This window comes from Mya arenaria, chromosome 8 (assembly GCF_026914265.1).
Source record: "Mya arenaria isolate MELC-2E11 chromosome 8, ASM2691426v1".
NCBI classification, from domain to species: Eukaryota; Metazoa; Mollusca; class Bivalvia; order Myida; family Myidae; genus Mya; species Mya arenaria.
Window position 1 is genome coordinate 22,363,041 of NC_069129.1, and position 19,536 is coordinate 22,382,576.

At 36.3% G+C, this 19,536-nt stretch overlaps 2 protein-coding genes across 2 annotated transcripts; one reads left to right on the forward strand and one right to left on the reverse strand.

The window, feature by feature from the left end:
- The first annotated feature begins 436 nt into the window (after positions 1-436).
- LOC128244066 (ribosome biogenesis protein bop1-like) lies at positions 437-18,918 on the forward strand. Its single transcript, XM_052962082.1, has 15 exons — positions 437-499; positions 671-772; positions 10,613-10,714; positions 11,005-11,127; positions 11,565-11,675; positions 12,169-12,330; positions 12,791-12,871; positions 15,033-15,241; positions 15,522-15,622; positions 16,003-16,085; positions 16,578-16,763; positions 17,274-17,376; positions 17,645-17,729; positions 18,383-18,490; positions 18,758-18,918. The coding sequence occupies exons 1-15, from the start codon at positions 437-439 to the stop codon at positions 18,909-18,911; spliced, it is 1,773 nt and encodes a 590-aa protein (XP_052818042.1). The 3' UTR covers positions 18,912-18,918.
- Positions 5,196-9,728, reverse strand: LOC128242338 (uncharacterized). Its single transcript, XM_052959448.1, has 2 exons — positions 9,291-9,728; positions 5,196-6,847 (listed from the first exon to the last, which is right to left on the reverse strand). The coding sequence occupies exons 1-2, from the start codon at positions 9,626-9,628 to the stop codon at positions 5,446-5,448; spliced, it is 1,740 nt and encodes a 579-aa protein (XP_052815408.1). The 5' UTR covers positions 9,629-9,728; the 3' UTR covers positions 5,196-5,445.
- Positions 18,919-19,536: the final 618 nt, after the last annotated feature.

Consider the following 19,536-nt stretch of genomic DNA (forward strand, 5'->3'; position numbering starts at 1 on the left):
ATTTTAAGTTACAATGACCATGCAAAAGACTTGAAGCTTTTAACACGCTGAAAACTCATTTTCTATTCTTTCTGTTATTTGTCTGTTTAGAACTTGGCAATTTTCTTATCAGACCCACTGAAATTTTACTTGGTTCGTGGGTCAGGCGGGTTTTTGTGACCTCTGCATGTATACTTATGTACATTTATGGTTTAGAGGGGAAAATGGAGTTGAAGCCAATACTTAGACTCTCTTGGTCTGTCAAATAGGACATAAGGAGCCATGATTACATACAGTCTCAAATCCAAAGACAGACTCAGCAAGTAAATATACAAAACTACAGTTCATTGTAAATATTTTTCTAATTGAGAATTTATGATAAAATTTGCTGAGCTTCATTACTTTTGAAAATTGTCCAATTCTTTACATTTATTTTTGTCAAAAATATGGAGTAAAGATGTTTTTTGTGATTGAGCAAAAATGCTTTTCTGCGTGTAAGCCTCGACTCGGACTTGAGTCTGTTCGTTATCATGGGCCCTGATATTGTTTCTACCTCGGAAACTTACTCGGTCCATTCTGTTTTGTATGAATGCCATTAAGTAAAAGCCCCTTGGCATTTACTTGCCTTTCCCCTTAGGGCAAGTGCATTTTCCACTGACTGATAGCTCATAAATGCTTTTATTTTATCAAGTTGACTGGTCAGAACATTGTGCTGAGTAAGGACGATGTCGAGTTGATACAGATTCTACAGAGAAAGAAACATCAAAAACTCGCTAATGAGGAACTATATGACGTAAGCTAGTTTCCCTTTAATATTTTGAGAGTTGAATTAAGGCACAAAACCATACTGCTAATTGTGTTTTGTTATTGACATGATGTTGAAAAGTATTATTCACGCATGCCCTCAGTAATTAAGGATTTTGCTTCACAATAGGTTTGATTGAATCCGAGTTCCAAGTGAACAAGTATGTGGTTTATTCAGGGCTTCATCACACTCTTTTCTTTTGTTTGAAGGTTTTTAATCAGGTTTTCTCATAGCGAAAGAATGACATTTGTTGTTGCTCAAAGGGCAGGCGGCCAGTTTCAAAAACACCTATGAAACTGATTTACTTTAGTTTGGGTAGACATATCTCGACCAATCTTAATTTATAGGAAGAAATTAAGAATACCTTTCATGGGATTCCGTTTTGGGCCCCTAGTGTCAAAGTCACTGTTAATAAAATAGAAAAACAGTTGAAACTGAATAACTTAGGATTGACATATCTTGACTGAAATTGGTACATAGGAAGAGTTTATGGAACCTTTTTATGGGATTGCTTTTGGGGCCTCTTTTGTCAAGGTCAAGGTTACTGTTACTAAAAGTAGAAATGATTAACTTTAGTTAGGGTTGACATATCTTGACAAAACTTGGAGGGAGAGTTTATTGAGGACTTCAAAGGGATTGCATTTGAGCCCTCAAAGGTCAAGGTCGCTGTTACTTAAAATAGAAAAAAACAGTTGAAACTTAATTACTTTAGTTAGGGTTGACATATCTTGACCTTACTTGGTATGTAGGAAGAGTTTATGGAGGACTTCCACGGGATTGCATTTGATGCGCCTTGGAAGAATAAAAAAAAAACAAGCAAGTGTTGGCATTCTCTCTGTTTCATATATATGTTCATAATAAAATATGTTCTTGTTTGTGTTAAAATATTTAATTTATAGACTCATTTGAGTATGACTTAGGTGTCCAGTTTATTGGAATACATAGTTCATATGAAATGTCCCAGTTTTATATAACATAATGATTAATTTGATTAATAAAGGATAAAAATACACATGATTAGTTATTGTTAAAAGATGATCATAATATGAAAATTCACTTGATCCTGATCATTTTGTATATATATCCTATTATCACCATTAAATGAGTCCTTCTCCAATAACATCAATTAAATTACATTTTTTATAGCTAAGGCCACTCCTTTTTTATTTTTTAGTTTTCAAGAATTTTTGGAAAAAATGTCCACCGGGTGCATACATGCCATATTTTCTGGAGACCATTCAGGGGGATTTGTTCAAAAGGCTGAAAATTCAGGGGGATTTTGGTTGTATTCAGGGGGATTTTTTTAGCAGGTCTAAGTTGGCGAAATTTTAAAGTATTTTTAGACGCAAGTACGAAAAAATGTATTCACATATAGTTTGCTTTGAAAACCTCTTAACTTTTTCATTATACAGAATTATTTTATGTCATGATTTATCATATTCTTATGATACACTGTCATGTCATACTGTAATGCACTTGCAGAACAAAATATGTCATTGGAAAAATATGTTTTCGAGACAATTAAATTAAATTTACCTTCCTCCAAAGTCTTAAAAAAATGTGCTTAATTCTATCAGCTTGATGACTTTCAGACAATAAGAGTATAGAATAAATATTATTAATTTCTTCCTTCCAAAATAGTAATATTTCTTTGCCTTTGATAATTACTACAAATTAATTGATCACTTGTTGTAAAAGTTTCCTTTTGGAATTTCACCCTTGTGGAGTTGTTTCTTTACATACAGTTTCACCCACATACTGTGGTTTCACTTACTTTGTCATTATTGCCTGATGTAAAATTTCTAAAAAAAATAATAATTTTTATCTCCCGCCGGGAGACCGGGGGATGGATCGAAAAAAAATCCCCCGCCGGGAGATATGGCATGTATGCGGGAGGTCGAAAAAAAAGGAAAAAAAAGAAGAAAAAAAGTCATACTCTTTAAGGGTGAAAATCAGAGAACAACATAAAAACATTGAAAATTTATATCATTTACTTAACATTTTAAATTTTTAAACTGCTATTAATGCCTGTTTTAATACACTCAAAGTTCTAATCAAACACACAGTTTAAATCTTACATACTGTGCATATAAAACATCAATGAAATTGACTATAAAACATGTTTACATGTATAAACTACACTTTTTATCAAAGATACATTGAATATCACTCAGCAAGACATTTGTTTATCTTTAAGGGTATGCTAAAGCAAAAGTGAATGCAGAACACTTAAAAACTGATCAATATTAAATTGAAAAAAAGAGAAGGCGGATTTCACGCATTAAAATACACAAAAAATTGCACTGTATTAAAACAATACATTACATTTTCTAAACATTGTTTCAGTTATTTCAATATTGGAAAATGTCAATAAAGTGAAATAATTACCAAATAAGGAAGTAACATTTTATGAAGACATTTGAGCTTTAATATTGTGAAAACAATTCCTGAAAAACTAAAAACCAAACTAGACCTAGATTTGAGTTTTAATATCCCTTATTACGCGGGGTCCTAGTTGTGTTTAACCCGATCCATGCTAAGTCTGTGTATTTTCGGACCGGGATATTTACCATGGGATGTTCACCAAACACTTTGCTTTGCACATGTCGGTCGGTCGGTCCGTCGGTAGACCAAAGCTTGTCCGACTGATAACTCAACAATGCCTGAACGTATGGTCATCAAACTTGACATGAAGGTTGGGCCTGGCCAGTAGATAACCCCTATTGATTTTAGGGCTCATCGGGTCAAAGGTCAAGGTCACAGTGACCTTTAATGGTAAAATAATTTTAAAGCTTGTCCGAGTGATAACTCAACAATGCCTACATCTATGTTCATCAAACTTGATATGGAAGTTGGGCCTGACCAGTAGATGACGTCTATTGTTTCTGGGGGTCATCGGGCCAAAGGTCAAGGTCACAGTGATATTGAATGGTAAAAGGTTGTCCGAGTCAAAACTCGACAATGCCTGCACCCATGGCCCTCATACTGGACTTGGAGGTTTGGCCTGACCAGTAGATGACTCCTATTGTTGTTGTTGTTTTTTTTTTTGGGGGGGGGGTCATTGGGCCAAAGGTCAAGGTCAAAAATACCTTGAATGATAAAAGGTTGTCCGAGTGATAACTCAACAATACTTGCACCCATGGCCCTCAAACTTGACTTGGAGGTTTGGCCCGACCAGTAGATGACCCCTATTGATTCTCGGGGGTCAAAGGTCAAGGTCACAGTGACCTTGAAAGCAAACTTGATAATTCCTGAACCTATGGTCATCAAACTTGACATGAAGGTTGGGCCTGACCAGTAGATGACCCCTCTTGACTTTGGGGGTCATAGGGCCAAGGTCAAGGTCACAGTGACCTTGAAAACAAAATCAACAATTTCTGGACGTATGGTCATCAAACTTAACATGAAGGTTCGGCCTGACCAGTAGATGACCCCTCTTGACTTTGGGGGTCATCGGGCAAGGTCAGGGTCACAGTAACCTTTAACGCTAAAAAAGTTAACAAATCTTCTCCCAGTGATATCTCAACAATGCCCGAACCTATGATCATCAAACTTGACATGGAAGATGACCTTGAATTTAGGAGTCATCAGGTCAAAGGTCAAGTTCACAGTAATTTTGAGTGCGAAAATGTTTCGAGTGATAACTCGACAAAGCCTGCACCCATGGCTCTCAAACTTGTCTTGGAGTTGCGTCTGGCCTGTAGATGACCCCTTATGATTTTCACGGTGACCTTGAACGAAAAAAGCTTGTCTGTGTGAAAACTTGTCAATGCCTGCACCCATGGCCCTCAAACTTGACATATAGATTTTTGGTGACCAGCTGATTCCTGGATTTTGAGGTCATAGAGTCAAAGGTCATGGTCATAACACACTCTATTCTCACACTTTGAATGGTCATAATCCTAAAACTACCTTAACGGCATCCAATGTCAGTGACAAATCAGCTGTCATTTTGGTCCATGCAAATTTCATTCAATTGTCCATAAAATCCTGACAACATGGCGCTCAGGGGGGGGGGGGGCATAATGTTTGACAAACATCTCTTGTTCATCTATAAACAACAATATTTTCATGACCTAAATTGGCGGTGAAAAACAACAACCACGTGACAGTTATTGTTTGTGTTGGCTGTTAAATTTGCCAATGTTTATTGCTATTGTTAGTTTAACAACTCCTGCATATTTTAATTAATTATGCCATACAAAGAATGACTGCTATCGTCAATTCCGCCATTACCAACGGCACTGCCATAACAGTTGACTGGCTCACATGCTATCAATATAAATTGGCGAATACGGCTACGGAACAACAAACCAGTCGAGATCTTACTGCATTCGTACTCTTATCAATTCGTTTTATTTTCCTTTCGCACCAAACTCAATACGGTCGGGAAAATAATTTTGAAAAAAAGTGAAATTCATTTTTTATTTTTTTTGTACTTTTCGGAAAATTAGACACGCCGGTTTTGTAAACCAATTTATATAAAAGTAGTGGCCTAACTATAATCTATAAAATAAAATGTCAAACACAAAATGCACACATAATTACAATGTCACTAGGTTGTATCGAATGTCTGTGTAACAGTGTTTCCATTCAGCACATCATCAACTAGATCTCTGTTAAAAACTGATTCATGCTGTAGACCTTTTCCCTCTGTCTCTCTACTGAAGTTCCACCACCAGAATATTATCTTGCTTTCCCCCAACAATGAGCCTGCCAGTGTATGGGCTGTACCAAGCTGCCTTTGGACAGTTGATACCATCTTCTTTTCTGACCAGTGTGGCCAGCTTCTTCTTGCCTTCCTGATCAACCTGTACCACCATGTTGTTGTACCATGAACACACAAACACATGGCCGTCCTCACTCACATGTACATCACATGCTGTACTAATGTCTGGATCCTTTAGTGTAGCTACAATGCTGCCATTCATATCAATTGTAAATAGTTTGGGATCGTAATAGTTACAAATGTAGATCTTATTGCCAACTTGGTTCAAAGCAAAGTGAATCACTGTCTGCCTTCCTGATCTGTTTTCAAGTATCTTCTTGACTTGCTTGCCAGCGTGGGTGTAGATGTACAGGGCTGTTATGGAGCCCACATACAGCTGTTCTTCATGGTGCCTGATGGACACACAGTCATGGTCAACTGAGAACTTTCTTGTCATCGTGATAGTGCCAGCTGACACAGTGAGAAAGTGGACCTCATGAGTGACATCTTCAGGCCAGTTTACTGCTACAGCCACCTGATTTCCACTGATATGACATATGTCTTTGGGCTCTATAGGGACATCACACTGGGCTATTACCTTATAGTCCCTGTTCAATACCTTAACGCTGTTGTTGCGGTCATCTGCAATAACAATCTCTCCTGATGGAAGTTCTGTTATACCAATGATAGAACAGTTTTTTGTCTCTGGCTTGATTTTCACATTGAATGTTGATTTTTTCCCAGTCTTGAAAACCCTGGAGATATGAGTCTGTTTAGAAGACTTATTTTCGGACAGCTGATGACCAATCTTTATTTCTAAGTTTTCTTGGACATTTCCCAGTATGTTAAAATCAGACAGTAGTTGTGTAATTGTGGTTTCAGGCTTGAATGTTGCAGTCAGTTCAGGTTTGGTTGACAACTCCTGGAGCAGGCTCTTGGCCTCTGCCATCTTCTTTTCACACTTCCTGAAACCAATGTAGGAGCTTGGTTCATTGTCCTTGCACTGGGCTTGGATTGTGTCCATCAAGGCCTTCAGCTGGTCGTGTATGCTTGTGCAGGAGTCGATGTCATTCTGAAGTGTGTCATCCAGGTTAGCCAGGACACTGTTCATCTGTTCCACTGTCTTCTTCTCCAGCTCATCTAGCAGCTGGTTCAGTTTCTTCCTAAGGTCCTTGATCTTTGTCAGCATGGACCTGCCAGAGGTCTTCAAGGAGCATTGGTTCTTCTTTCTGACCTCTCTTACCTGATTCAGACTTGTTGTTACCTTAGCAACCTTAGATGGAAGCTGCTTGAAGTAAGCCATCGTGTGTATGCCCTTGGCCAGGTCCGAGATCAAATTGATGCTTCTGCACATCCTGTTGTAGAGAGAATGAAATAAAGAAAATTAGTGACGAGAGGACATATCATAGAATCAAAAATGAAGTTATAAGTGTGAACAGTCTTTGATTTCTGTGAAAAGATAAACAAGTTAATCCAAATATTTATCAACAGGCCATTGATTGAACTATAGTCTATACCTTATTATGTGTGTGCAAGTGTTTTTGTCTAAGAATATGTTTTTGTTGTCTCTTTGTTTTTCCATGATATGGCCTTGGTGCCTTTCAACTTTTCTAAAGGCCACGCCAAATTGATATTTCGTTACACAGATATACAACACCTTTTTGGTATAGTTTATGCCTCTGAAGTTGCAAATAGTAATCGGACTGTCCATCCAATGTCCCAGTGGTTTCCGATCAATAACTGAATTATGCTTAGGCCTAGAGACATACACCTTGATATGTAATGACCAGTAGATGATTTTTAGGTCAATTGGTCAATGGTCAAGGTAGTGGTGACATCAAGCTGTAAATTATTTTCCAATAAATAACTGGGGAAGGCTGTTGCCCATATACCTCAAACCTGGTTGGCAGGTTGGTAACGAGCCGCAGATGCACACTATTGATTTTAAAGGTCATGAGTTAAAGGTCAAGATCTTGCAGACCTGAAGCTGAAAATCTGTTTTTGATAAAGATTCGAAGAAACTAAGACCCAGTATTCAAAATATTGGTGGGTAGGTTGGAAAACAGCAGCATATTAACCATATTGATTTTGATGTCAGTTAGACAAAAGTCAAGGTTGTGATGATCTCAAGCTGAAAATCAATTTGCAGCACATATACCTCAAACTTGGTACACAGGTTGGTAATGACCAGCAGATCAGTGATATTGATTTTGAGGTCGGTAGGTGAAAGGTAAGGTTAAGGTGACCTCAAGCTTAAAATCTGTTCTTCATCAATAACTGAAGAACTCGAACTTGTCATTTCCTTGAACATACATTGCTCTTGTTACAGATCAATATTTCCATTACTTTATAAGAAGGTAGGGTAGGTCATCATGCATATGTGTTACATAATCAAGGCTATCTGTCCATATGCAGTCTCAAAAGTCGGTCCTACTGGGTCTATCTGGAGCATATGTCACATATTATCATGTGACATCTCTTGTTTATATTTTCTTGCGAACTAAACTGTTTTTCACAAAAGAACTTTATATATTTTTATAAAAAGCAAATCCATGATGCATCAAAAGCAATAACATGTAATAATATTATTGATTACAAGCTATACCTTGGTTGCTGCTTGCAGTTTATTTAGCCATCACATATTTTTATGTATTACACATGTGTAATTTAACACTTTTTTAGTCAGAAAATGTTTTACTCCGCATGTTTGTAAACAAATTAATTGGCAAAAATAATTGCTTAAATTTGCAATATTCTAGCAAGTCATGCCTTAAATTCTCATTTTGTATTTATGATAGGGGTTTATTTGAGAACAATATTACATTTTCTGTACTTGCTTTGTATAAACAGGAAATGATGTCATAAACATATAACACATTATGATGTTATTTTACCAGATATGAGAATCAGATTTTGTTTAAGTATATTGTTTTTGTTATTCTTACTGGATATCGTTTTATTGTGTATTAACATAATTTAAACGATCAGATTTTTTCTGTGGTTTCTGTGTATCATTCCGGGTACAACATTTCTGGAATGCATGTAGCGAGGGAAATGGCGTTGCTTTGTTGTATTTGGCTCATGATCACTAGAACAGGTGAAATAGGTAGGTTGATCTTGCTATTTTCTACTGGAAAAGCATGTGATATAAAGAATCTGACACTCATCATCATATCATACATAATTTTATTCAACTCATCCATGAATTGTGTTAGTTAGTTTGCCAAAGGCTCGCTTTCTAACATTTATTTCCTGAACTCTTTGAGTTCAATTGTGTATCATATGGCGTCTATTTATGTCTAACACTTCTGACAGACTGAAACAGTTGTATAAGATGAATTATCTTTGTGGTATTTCCTTTATATCACACTTACAACTGTTAATTAAGTTATAATGATTCAAGGTTATCATTCTTAATGCTCAAATATGGAAAACTATATTTATATTCTTATTTCACCTGCTTATTGCTTTTTCACCTGCTTATTGCTTTTCATTTTGATCACAATCTATATATCTGTGGACCTAGTTAGAGCTCATTTTGATTAGATTTGGTTGTAAGTGAGGACCTGTTTAAGATTTAATTTGATTTATGACTTCTACAACAATCATAAACAATGAAAATAAAACAAGATTAGACTCATTACAAAGGTTTTTAACAATCAGTTATGTTTAAGGAAGTAACAACTTGCTTTTCTCTTAATCTTGGCCACATAAATCCTATAATTATCAAAGATTTAATAACTTGTTACCAATATTACTTTGTCTGACTTCTTGAATCATATTAAGTAAATCACAAACCTGTGATTCAAGGTCACACAGAGTTGGCAGCACATCTCAGCGTGGTCCTCACACATAAGTTCAATGACCTTACTAGAGTGAAGGTCACATGAAATGAGGGTGTCGCCCCGCCCTCCCCATTTGTCCACATCCTCATAGCCCAACACAATATGCTTTTTCAGGATTTTGGAGTGAAATGTCAGGCATTGGTCACAGTAGTACTTTGAGCAATCCCTACAGAAATACTTGGCTTCAGTATTTAGCTTGTCTTCTTGACACGGAGAGCAGACAAAGTCATGGATCAAATCAGATGCCATTGACATTGAGCCTTTCAAGGACCCAGTGAGCTTTGAAGCCATTTTAAACCAGAAAGTTTGAGTATTCCATGCAATATTTCTGTTAAATGTCACAACTTTAAGCAAGATTTCAGTATTGAAGCTTTTGCGTCAACAAATCTTAACAAGGAAGTAAAATACATTCGTTGATATCTGATAGCTGTGAATAATCACATTGAAGGAGAGTCATTTTATAATGCATGTTTATCATCATAAATTTTAACCTAACCAAAGGTGCAGAGATATGAATATTTTTATTCAAACAGGCTATTATCTGCAAATAAAAATATTAGCTATCATCAAAATCAACATGTTCTTTTGACTCTACCGATTCTAACTAAATATCCAGAAAGAGGCATAGAATGCTATTTGAAGCAGAGATTAAATAAACAATATATATAACTCTTTACATAGTTATATAGATAAGAAGGTATCCAACAATGTTTTCGCTGAAATGTTCAAGTAATAACCACATAACATAACTAATTCCTTGAAAGGTGAAAATGAATGAAATGTTAATTTAGTTATAAAAATTTCCATCTTTGTTCTAAAGGGCCTCCTAGGATACCCTGTATCCTTTTTGTACTTTCAGAAATAATGTACAATACAATGAATACATGCATATTTTGGTACCAATCTTTTGATTTTTTTTATTTTTTTTTAGATTTGTTTAAATAAGGAAAATAAAAAAATAAAAAGCCTACCTACCCTACCTGTTTTTGAAACGAATGTAACCCTAACCAAATCATTTTATTTTTTTGCTTGAGCGACCTTCATACATGTAGTATATTATGATGCCTGGCCCCTGGAACTTATATTTGACAGGAAGTCCCCCAAAAGATACCAAACATACACCTGAACAAATACAAACTTATACACTACTGTTCGGCTATTGTAATCATTATTTTTGTTTTGATACTATTCTTTTGGTAGCATTTCATAAATAATGAATACATTCATAACAGTATTTTTGAATTATCTGAATGTGTATCTAATTCTGTGTTTCAGCCGTGGGTAGACTGGTTTTCCAGTGAAGTGATGATTCACCCCCTTTCAAACCAACCCGAACACAAGAGGAGCTTTATACCCTCCAAATGGGAAAAACTCAAGGTTGGTAATTCTTATTTGGTACTCAGGAAGTATCTTGGTCATGGGTTGACTTATTTTTCAATGAAATGATAAATTATCTTTGATCCAACTGCCAGCAACACGGGAGTTTCATACTCTCCAATTCATAGAAAATCAGGGTAGGTAGTTCTAAATGAGATTCATTTCTCAAAAAATAAAAGAAGTTGAAATAAAAAGGTTGAACTGGAGGAAGCCTACAAGTATGATGAGAAAGCAATACCTGGGAGTATTATTCTTTTCAGTGACATAATATTGAACATTCTCTTTTACAGGTGGGTCAGATGGTGCATGCCCTGAAGATGGGCTGGATGAAACCTAGCAAGCCAGATGATGAAAAAGATGAGGAGGAGGATGACGAGCCAAATTTCTACATGATCTGGAATGATGACGATGACGTGAGTCGAGATTGCACAATATTTTTGTAGATTGAGGAAAAGCATTTTCAGCTTATCTGATTTTCAAAAAGCATGAAAGCCTTAGTGTTGCCTTAGCGATTTACTCAGAAACTGTTGAAGATATTCTGACGACACTTGAACCACATGTTTCAACTGACAATTCCCACATGTAAAACAAGCCCTTACTGCTGACTTCAATAGCTGTTGAGTTAACCCTTTTTATGGTAAAAGACGGACAAGCATTATTCTTATCTCTTGAGTTCTCTTGTTATAGATTTGCATTTGGGTAGATTTGCATTTGGGTAGATTTCTTTCTTTAAATTAATATTTATTTCATGGTTCTCTTTAAACCCTTCAAAGTAGTTGGTAAATGTTTGATGACATAGTTTTAATACCTTAAACAAAAAGAAAAATATTTAAATCATTTTCATTTACAGTCTGAGATGAACAAGCGATACCGCCAGCATATCCCCGCGCCAAAGACATCACTGCCTGGGCACGCAGAGAGCTACAATCCTCCACCAGAGTATCTGCTCACTAAAGAAGAGGTTTGTTATGGCTTTAAAGAGCACATGCTTCAGTAAGGTTGCACTCTCTATATGTAACCAAAAAACTGTTCGAAATAAATGTTTTAAACTACAATTTCTCATTATTTAGTTTTTAGTTTTAAATGGAGAATGGGCAAAAGCAAGCATACTTTGTCCCATATAACTATTACCTTAAATGAAAATGTTTAACATTTATTACATGTTTACACTTGTATCTATGTGCAATTACAAGTACAATAATTTCTGTTAAAAGGTAATAAATGTACTGTCATGAAGTACACATCCAAAATCTGTTGCAACAAAGATTCACAGGGAAGATGGGATTGTTTTCACAGGAATGATGGGGTTGTTTTGGCATTCTAGTATGTTATCTAAATTATCTATATCTTTTTTTCAGTGACCTTTTCCAGAAACAAATATGTGTGCTCCTCCGATTGGTGTAATTTGAGTAACTTTTACTCTAACTATATTTATACTTTCATTATACTTTCAGGAAGAGCGTTGGAAAGACAAAGACCGAGAGGATAGAAGAGTCAACTTCATACCCAAGAAGTTTCCTAACCTACGAACTGTTCCTGGTTACTCAACATTTATACAGGAGAGGTTTGAGCGATGTCTGGATCTGTACCTGTGTCCAAGACAGAGGAAAATGAGGGCAAGTGCCATAGAGAAATACTGGGATTTCTGTAAACTTATCTCCAGGGATTGATCTTAAACCTTAATCTGGCATGAAATTAATACAAGATGGACCCAAATTCATTAAACATTGCTTTATCCTTTTGCTAAGAAGCATAAGTCTGATAGTTTAGGGACTCCTGCATCCTTAAAGGTCTCCCTCTAGCTTGATCTCTGATCTTTTTATATACAATTTCTGAATTTTCTAATTTCAATTAAGATTATTTTATCTTAAGGCAATCATGGTAAATATAGTACACAGTAGCCAGAATTTCCTAGTGAAAATTGTTTTAGAGAATTATTAGACATACCCGGTAAAAACAAATTGCTGATACTAAAACACAGTGTCAATGTTAAGACTTCTTAAGCATGAACAAAAAATGTACATGTATGTCTCTTGTGATTAAACTTATTGTAAATGTTTTTTAACGTTTTTGCAGATGAATGTTGATCCAGAAGATTTGATACCCAAACTGCCCAAACCCAAAGACCTTCAGCCTTTCCCTACCACACAGTCATTGGTAAGTTTGTCAATTTCTATGCCCACAAAGGGAGTCATATTGTAGTCACAGTAATTATGTCTCCTCCATTCATAAGGAGACATATTGCTTTTGCCCTAACCATCAGTCAGTCTGTACGTCACACTTTGTTTTCTTCTCAATAAAGGTGAAGAAACGGTTTCCGCTCAATAACTGAAGATCCTTTGGGTCCAGGAACATCATACGTGGTATGCTAGTTGTTCATGACCATTAGATGACCCCTATTGATTTTGAGATCAAAAGGTCAAAGGTCAAGGTTACCTTCTAGTAAAAAACAATATGTTGGCTGTGACCTTATGCTTAAAAATGGTTTCTGCTCAATAAATAAAGAATGCTTGTACCCAGGAACTTAATACTTGGTATGCTAGTTGATCATGGCTATTAGATGACACCAATTGATTTTGAGATCCGTAAGTCAAAGGTCAAGGTCACCGTGACCATGAGGTGTAGAAACTGTTTCCGCTCAATAACTAAAGATCCTTTGAGTCCAGGAACCTCATACTTTGTATGCTAGTTGTTCATGACCAGTAGATGACCCCTATTGATTTTGAGATCAAAAGGTCAAAGGTCAAGGTAACCTTCTGGTAAAAAAACAATATGTTGGCGGTGACTTTATGCTTAAAAATGATTTCTGCTCAATAAATAAAGAACGCTTGTACCCAGGAACTTAATACTTGGTATGTTAGTTGGTCATGACTAGTAGATAACACCAATTGATTTTGAGATCACTAGGTCAAAGGTCAAGGTCGCCGTGACCTTGAGGTGAAGAAACGGTTACCGCTCAGTAACTAAAGAACGCTTGCACCCAGGAACTTCATACTTGGTATGCAAGTTTATCATGACTAGTAGATGACCCCTTTTGATTTTGTGATCAGTCCGTTAGTCAGTCAGTCAGTCCGTCAGTCTGTATGTCACACTTTGTTTCCGCTCAATTAATAAAGAACACTTGCACCAAGGAACTTCGTATTTGGTATGCTAGTCGGTCATGACTAGTAGATGACCCCTATTGATTTTGAGATCAGTAGGTCAAAGGTCAAGGTTGCCGTGACCTTGAGGTGAAGAAACAGGTACCGCTCATTAACTAAAGATCACTTGCACTCAAGAACTTGGTATGCAATTTGGTCATATAGATGATCCTTAATGATTTTGTGATCAGTAGGTCAAAGGTCAAGGTCATGATGACCTTGAGCTGAAAAATGGTTTCTGATCAATAATTAAATAACGCTTGCGCCCAGGAACTTCATACTATGCAAACTTAGTTTACATTTTCCAAGATTAATCAACAACAGTTTTTTCTCTTCACTATTTAATACGGGTGAATAAACCAAACTTCACTGTTGGTTCGTCTCCAGTCCAAAATTACAAATTTCATGTCCATCATTTATTTTTCCTCAGCTACGACCACACAATAGGGGAGACAAGCACTTTTTAAAAAAAGCAATCTCTAGTTTGTGTCTGTTCGTTACCATCAAGTCTCAGCTGTAACTAAACCCAAATTGATTCGAATTTCAATCAAACTTCACAGAATAGTACAGAAGCATGGAGTGGCGTGTTGCACATGTGCTCCCGTCACTGAGTTCATAGTTACACTTTCAGGTCTGTTGGTTAATTTTACCATGCCAACAAGGCCAATTAGGGTCATTTGCCACATTCCTGTGATAGCTCCTGATCATTTTTTACTTAAACAAAAGTCAAAATAAACCATAAAAAATGAATATATTGTCAGGCTTATATGAATGGTAAGTCAAAATACAAAACAATGAAGCAAACAGAAACTAAGGTCATATCTTAGACTTTCGGTCTTATCTTGACAAAACATATGCAAGGGTCATACACGGGCATGGTTCATTTCAGGCAGCGAATTTTGGGTGGATATGAACCTGACAAACGTACAACCATGGTATATCTAATCCAAGAATTTACAAATGTCTAAGTATGTTGTGTGACTGTTGACCAAAACAGTCAGCAAGATATTATGATACATAAAAAAGCAGCATATTCTCGTTATGTTTCCATATTTTGTCCACGTAAGAGTCACCAGTGTCACCAATGATATGATCTTTTATGTGCCGCAGACCCCAGAATTTTTGTACGATGTTAAATGTAAAGCAATTATTAAAGAATGTTTACTTCTGTCCTACAGATCTACAAGGGACACACAGGCATGGTACGTTGTGTAACAGTTGACCCTAGCGGTCAATGGATAGCCAGCGGTGGAGACGATGGAACTGTTAGGGTTTGGGAAGTTTCAACAGCCCGGTGCTTGAAGACGACGCTTGTCCATGGAGGAGGGAAAGTCAAGTGTATAGCATGGAATCCAAACCCTGCTGTATGCCTGGTTGCTGTTGTGAGGTTAGTCATTCAACAATTTATTTCAGAATGTATACAAGTCCATGGATTTGTTGTCTCAAATGTCATATAAGTCCATTTTTCAGTTATGCTTATACTCGCCAGACATTCAGTATTTTTGTGTTTACATTTTAATCATTCAACTTAAGGCTCATATGATAAGTTATGAAGGATAAACCAGTGGCTTTAAAAAATTTGTTTGCTCTTTGAGTTTTATACAAACCATAAAAGAAATGCATAAGGGCCGTCATAACATGTTTATACTGAAATTGTCTTTAACCAGCGACCGAAGCGTAATGCTGCTGAATCCAGGGGTCGGTGATAAACTCCAGCTGTCCAATACAGACACCATGCTGGAACAGACACAGCCTGTTGACAACCAAGGTACGTAAAGCAGTAAGGTTGCGATATTATAGAGTTGGAACCTGTAAGTGTTCGATATTTTCACTACTAGAAAATCTGGGTTATGCCCCTTTTTAGTTTGTCAGTTTTTTTGTCAAAAGAAGTTTTGGTATTGTAAATGCCGATGTGTCATTGTAATAGGTTTTAGCTTCATAATTTTGATCATCAACTTTAACTTCAATTAACAATATGATGTTTTTAAAAAAAGAAAAAGATTTTTCAAATACACTCCATTGACTGACCAAGGAAATATTTTAGATAAAACTGCCATTGGCCATGTAAAAATTTTGAAATTTGCCATTGACCGACCATAGAAATATTTTTAGAAAACAGCCTTGACTATTGAAATATTTCTTTTACAGATGCCAAGGTTCCTGTTGCATGGAACGTGTGTGAAGGGAAAGAGTTTGAAGCAGGCTTTCGACTGAATCTCTCACACGGACATGTAAGTCTGTTCATCTGTTGACGTAGTAAAAAATGAAAGTAAATTTGTATTTATTTTGCTTTGCCCAGTGATTAGGGTACTCACTTACACCAATTTTAGGGTGGGAGTGGTCTAGCCGAAAAGTTAATTGTTTCTCACCTGATAAGATGTGGTTCAAGTCTCATCAGGAATTTTGTTAATGGCCTTTCAAAACTAGTACTGGTTTCTGCCCAGGAAATCGACTAAAGCTAGATTCTATAAGCTTTCAGCCCAAAAATAATCAGTATAAACATAGCATGGGTGCTTGTGAGTTTGGTTATTGGCATCCATGTCAGACAAATGAGTTTGCTCAAAATACCCTGGTCACTGCAGCAAAAGAAGACCTCACTCCCACGTTCCACTGTTCTTAAAAGCTATTGAGAAAACAAACTTTGGCAAAAAATATTTGCAGCATTTTGTGAGATATTGCATTCACTTTGTAGAATATTAACTATGTGTTGTCTTATTTTCCAGGACGTCTCCCAGGTGACATGGCATTCCAAGGGAGACTACTTCGCCACGGTAATGCCCCAAGGACAATCGCGATCAGTGCTTATACACAAGTTGTCACGGAAACGCTCACAAAACCCGTTCTCCAAGTCCAAGGGCATTGTACAGTGTGTGAGATTCCATCCACTGAGACCTTTCCTGTTTGTTGCAGTAAGCTGTTTTACTATTACTAGCTTTGATGTTTGCGTTAAACAACATACAGTAAAATGCTCAATATGGTATCTTTTTTATCTGTATTTAAACTACCTCTATGATACATGTAATGTGTTTAGCATTGAAATAGTTGTGTATATACGTTTTGGTCTCGGTCATTCCACTATCTTTACCATGAGTAAAGACGAAAGGGCTAGTCCATGTACCCTGCTTTGAACATGATTTTCCCATACTGGAACAGACCTCAGGATATTTTTCTGGATTGACAATTATCAGTTGTTAGAACCCCTGATAGTGCAAAAACATTTTCTTTGGCCAGGACTAAAAAGTTGACTTAAGTTATTTAACTTGGTACACACGTCGCCAGGGACAATATGCATTTGTTAAGTAATTCCCATAACTCCTAAATGTTATTGTCAAATTATGCCCCATACGAGGTCCTTTGTTAGTCTAAGAGTTTGAATATTTGTTTGAATACTGTTAAAATCATTACTATCGACTTTCCAGACACAGAGGTTTGTGAGAGTTTACAATCTGCTGAAACAAGAGCTGAGCAAGAAGCTGATGACCAACTGCAAGTGGGTGTCCAGTCTTGCAGTGCACCCTGAAGGTAGGCTAGCTTGACCATTAACAAAAATCTACTTATTAGAATAGTGAGTTGTTTCCAAAGGGACAAAATGTAATTTAATACATTGAGCTGTATACAGCAGTTAGTCATTTTGTACATTATGTAAAAGTTATTTACACTTATTAACATTAAAACTTATTTCACTTTGTAGATGGTGGCATTTTCATATACCTTTCTTAAACAAACAGAAATTGACCTAGATATGTAGACTTATTTCTTAATTTAGTTTTAAGTTTTTTTCTTGTTTTAGGTGATAATCTGTTAATTGGCAGCTATGATAGCAGGTTGAGCTGGTTTGACCTGGACCTTTCCACCAAACCGTACCAGACTCTCAAGTAAGTTTTAAAAAGTTAAAAAATCTTGTAGAAATTTAATAATATAGTCTTGAAAAACTTCAAGGTGTACCAAAGAGGTGGAGCCTGGTGACAAACACCGTGCTGTTGACATATTCGAATCTTCACTTACCATTGGTTAATTAAAAGACGCCATTCTGCAGAAATGAAAAAAAAATAACAATGTCATAATGGTCAGTCAGTTCATTTAAAAGAAACACCAGGTTCTCTACAGAAACAGACAATATAAATATTAAGTATTAACCGCCAACGTGTTGGCTATTTTCCAATTGCTTTTCCACTGCACTGGACTTATAGTCACTAAAGTCTTAAGACTGAGTATTTAAAGAGACTCAGAATCAGAAAAGCAAAATTTTAACTTGGCTGTATAAATGCTATTGCTATACCAAAAATGTAAAAGGGTGTTGTATCTGTCACAAATAACCTGTTCTACAATAAACAGAGATAACAAATATGTGTATTTTTATAACCTCAAATGGCTTAGAAAGAAGGTTTACAAAGTAAATTGAATAAACTTAGGTAACACTAAAAGGTCTTTCGTCCTGTGTGTTACCATAGTGGCAACACATATTTTCCTCCATCAGCAATAACTGCTCCATTATGCACATGTCTATTGTAATTTCTTTGATTTGTAGACACCACAAGAAGGCGATTCGTCAAGTGTGTTATCACCGTCGTTACCCGCTGTTTGCCTCTGTCAGTGATGACTGCTCCATCATTGTGTGTCACGGAATGGTCTACAAGTAAGTTTTTCTACATAATGTTTATCTTCTTATGCTGATTTTTCTCCACGGTTGATGCAAGAATAATCGCAGAAGGCCATAAAGAAAAATGATGTTTCATACATTGACATTTTTGTGTGTAGTTTTACAGATTGCCGAAATACCGACATGAACAAATTATACAAATATGCATACATGATACCTCTCCAGTTTTAGAAATACATTACGGTAATAATATATATCTACTTGCATATTTTTTGGCCTTCAATAGCTATTCTGTCTTTGCAGTGATATGCTACAGAACCCATTGATTGTACCAGTGAAGGTGTTGCGAGGACATACGCCAGAAAAAGACGTTGGCATCCTAGACTGTGTGTTCCACCCGACACAACCCTGGATTTTCTCTGCAGGGGCAGACTCAACCATTAGACTGTTTACTTGAGATTGGCTGTTTTTCTGTGTTATATAATATGACCTGTTATTTTACCAGTAAATTTTTGCTGGGATGAAGATGAAAATTGTGTTCACATGCTCTCGGTTGGTTCATTGTGTAAATAGAAAATATGAACTGTTGTCGTTTTGAACTCTTGAGGGATAAAATGGTGAATATTGCGGATGTTTTATCCTTGTTAGTTATGTGCGTTATATAGAGTCCTGTAATTGTTTTGAACTCAAATGCTTCTAAACAAAACAGTTTCAGAATTAAATGATGAAAAAAGTACAGAATAATAAGATTTGTACATTAACAACCTGGTTGATAAATTCATTCTATGTAAATTTGGTGTGTAATAAATTGTAAGATGTCATTTTGCACAACCAAGAGAATCAAGGCGTCCTTTTATCAGCAATTAATAGTATACCTTTACTTCGCTGGAACCCTAGACGACGCGAGAATCAAGGCGTCACTTTCATCAGCATTCAACCTGTTCTTGTTACAATGACGTACATGTAATAGCTACGCTCCAAGTAATAAGCATTTCATTTGTGAAACAGGTCTTGTACTATATATTGATGAAGACTTGAACTATATATATGGTCCTGGTTGCATCAGCAATAACAAGAGCACT

Bases quoted from the DNA above. Each gene is read 5' to 3' on its own strand.
- LOC128242338 (XM_052959448.1), bottom strand. From the start codon at position 9,628: ATGGCTTCAAAGCTCACTGGGTCCTTGAAAGGCTCAATGTCAATGGCA. The intron at 6,848-9,290 runs GTTTGTGATTTA...TCTCTACAACAG, and splicing joins TGTGTGACCTTGAATCACAG to GATGTGCAGAAGCATCAATT.
- LOC128244066 (XM_052962082.1), top strand. From the start codon at position 437: ATGTTTTTTGTGATTGAGCAAAAATGCTTTTCTGCGTGTAAGCCTCGA. The intron at 10,715-11,004 runs GTTGGTAATTCT...TCTCTTTTACAG, and splicing joins CCAAATGGGAAAAACTCAAG to GTGGGTCAGATGGTGCATGC. The intron at 11,676-12,168 runs GTTTGTTATGGC...TTATACTTTCAG, and splicing joins ATCTGCTCACTAAAGAAGAG to GAAGAGCGTTGGAAAGACAA.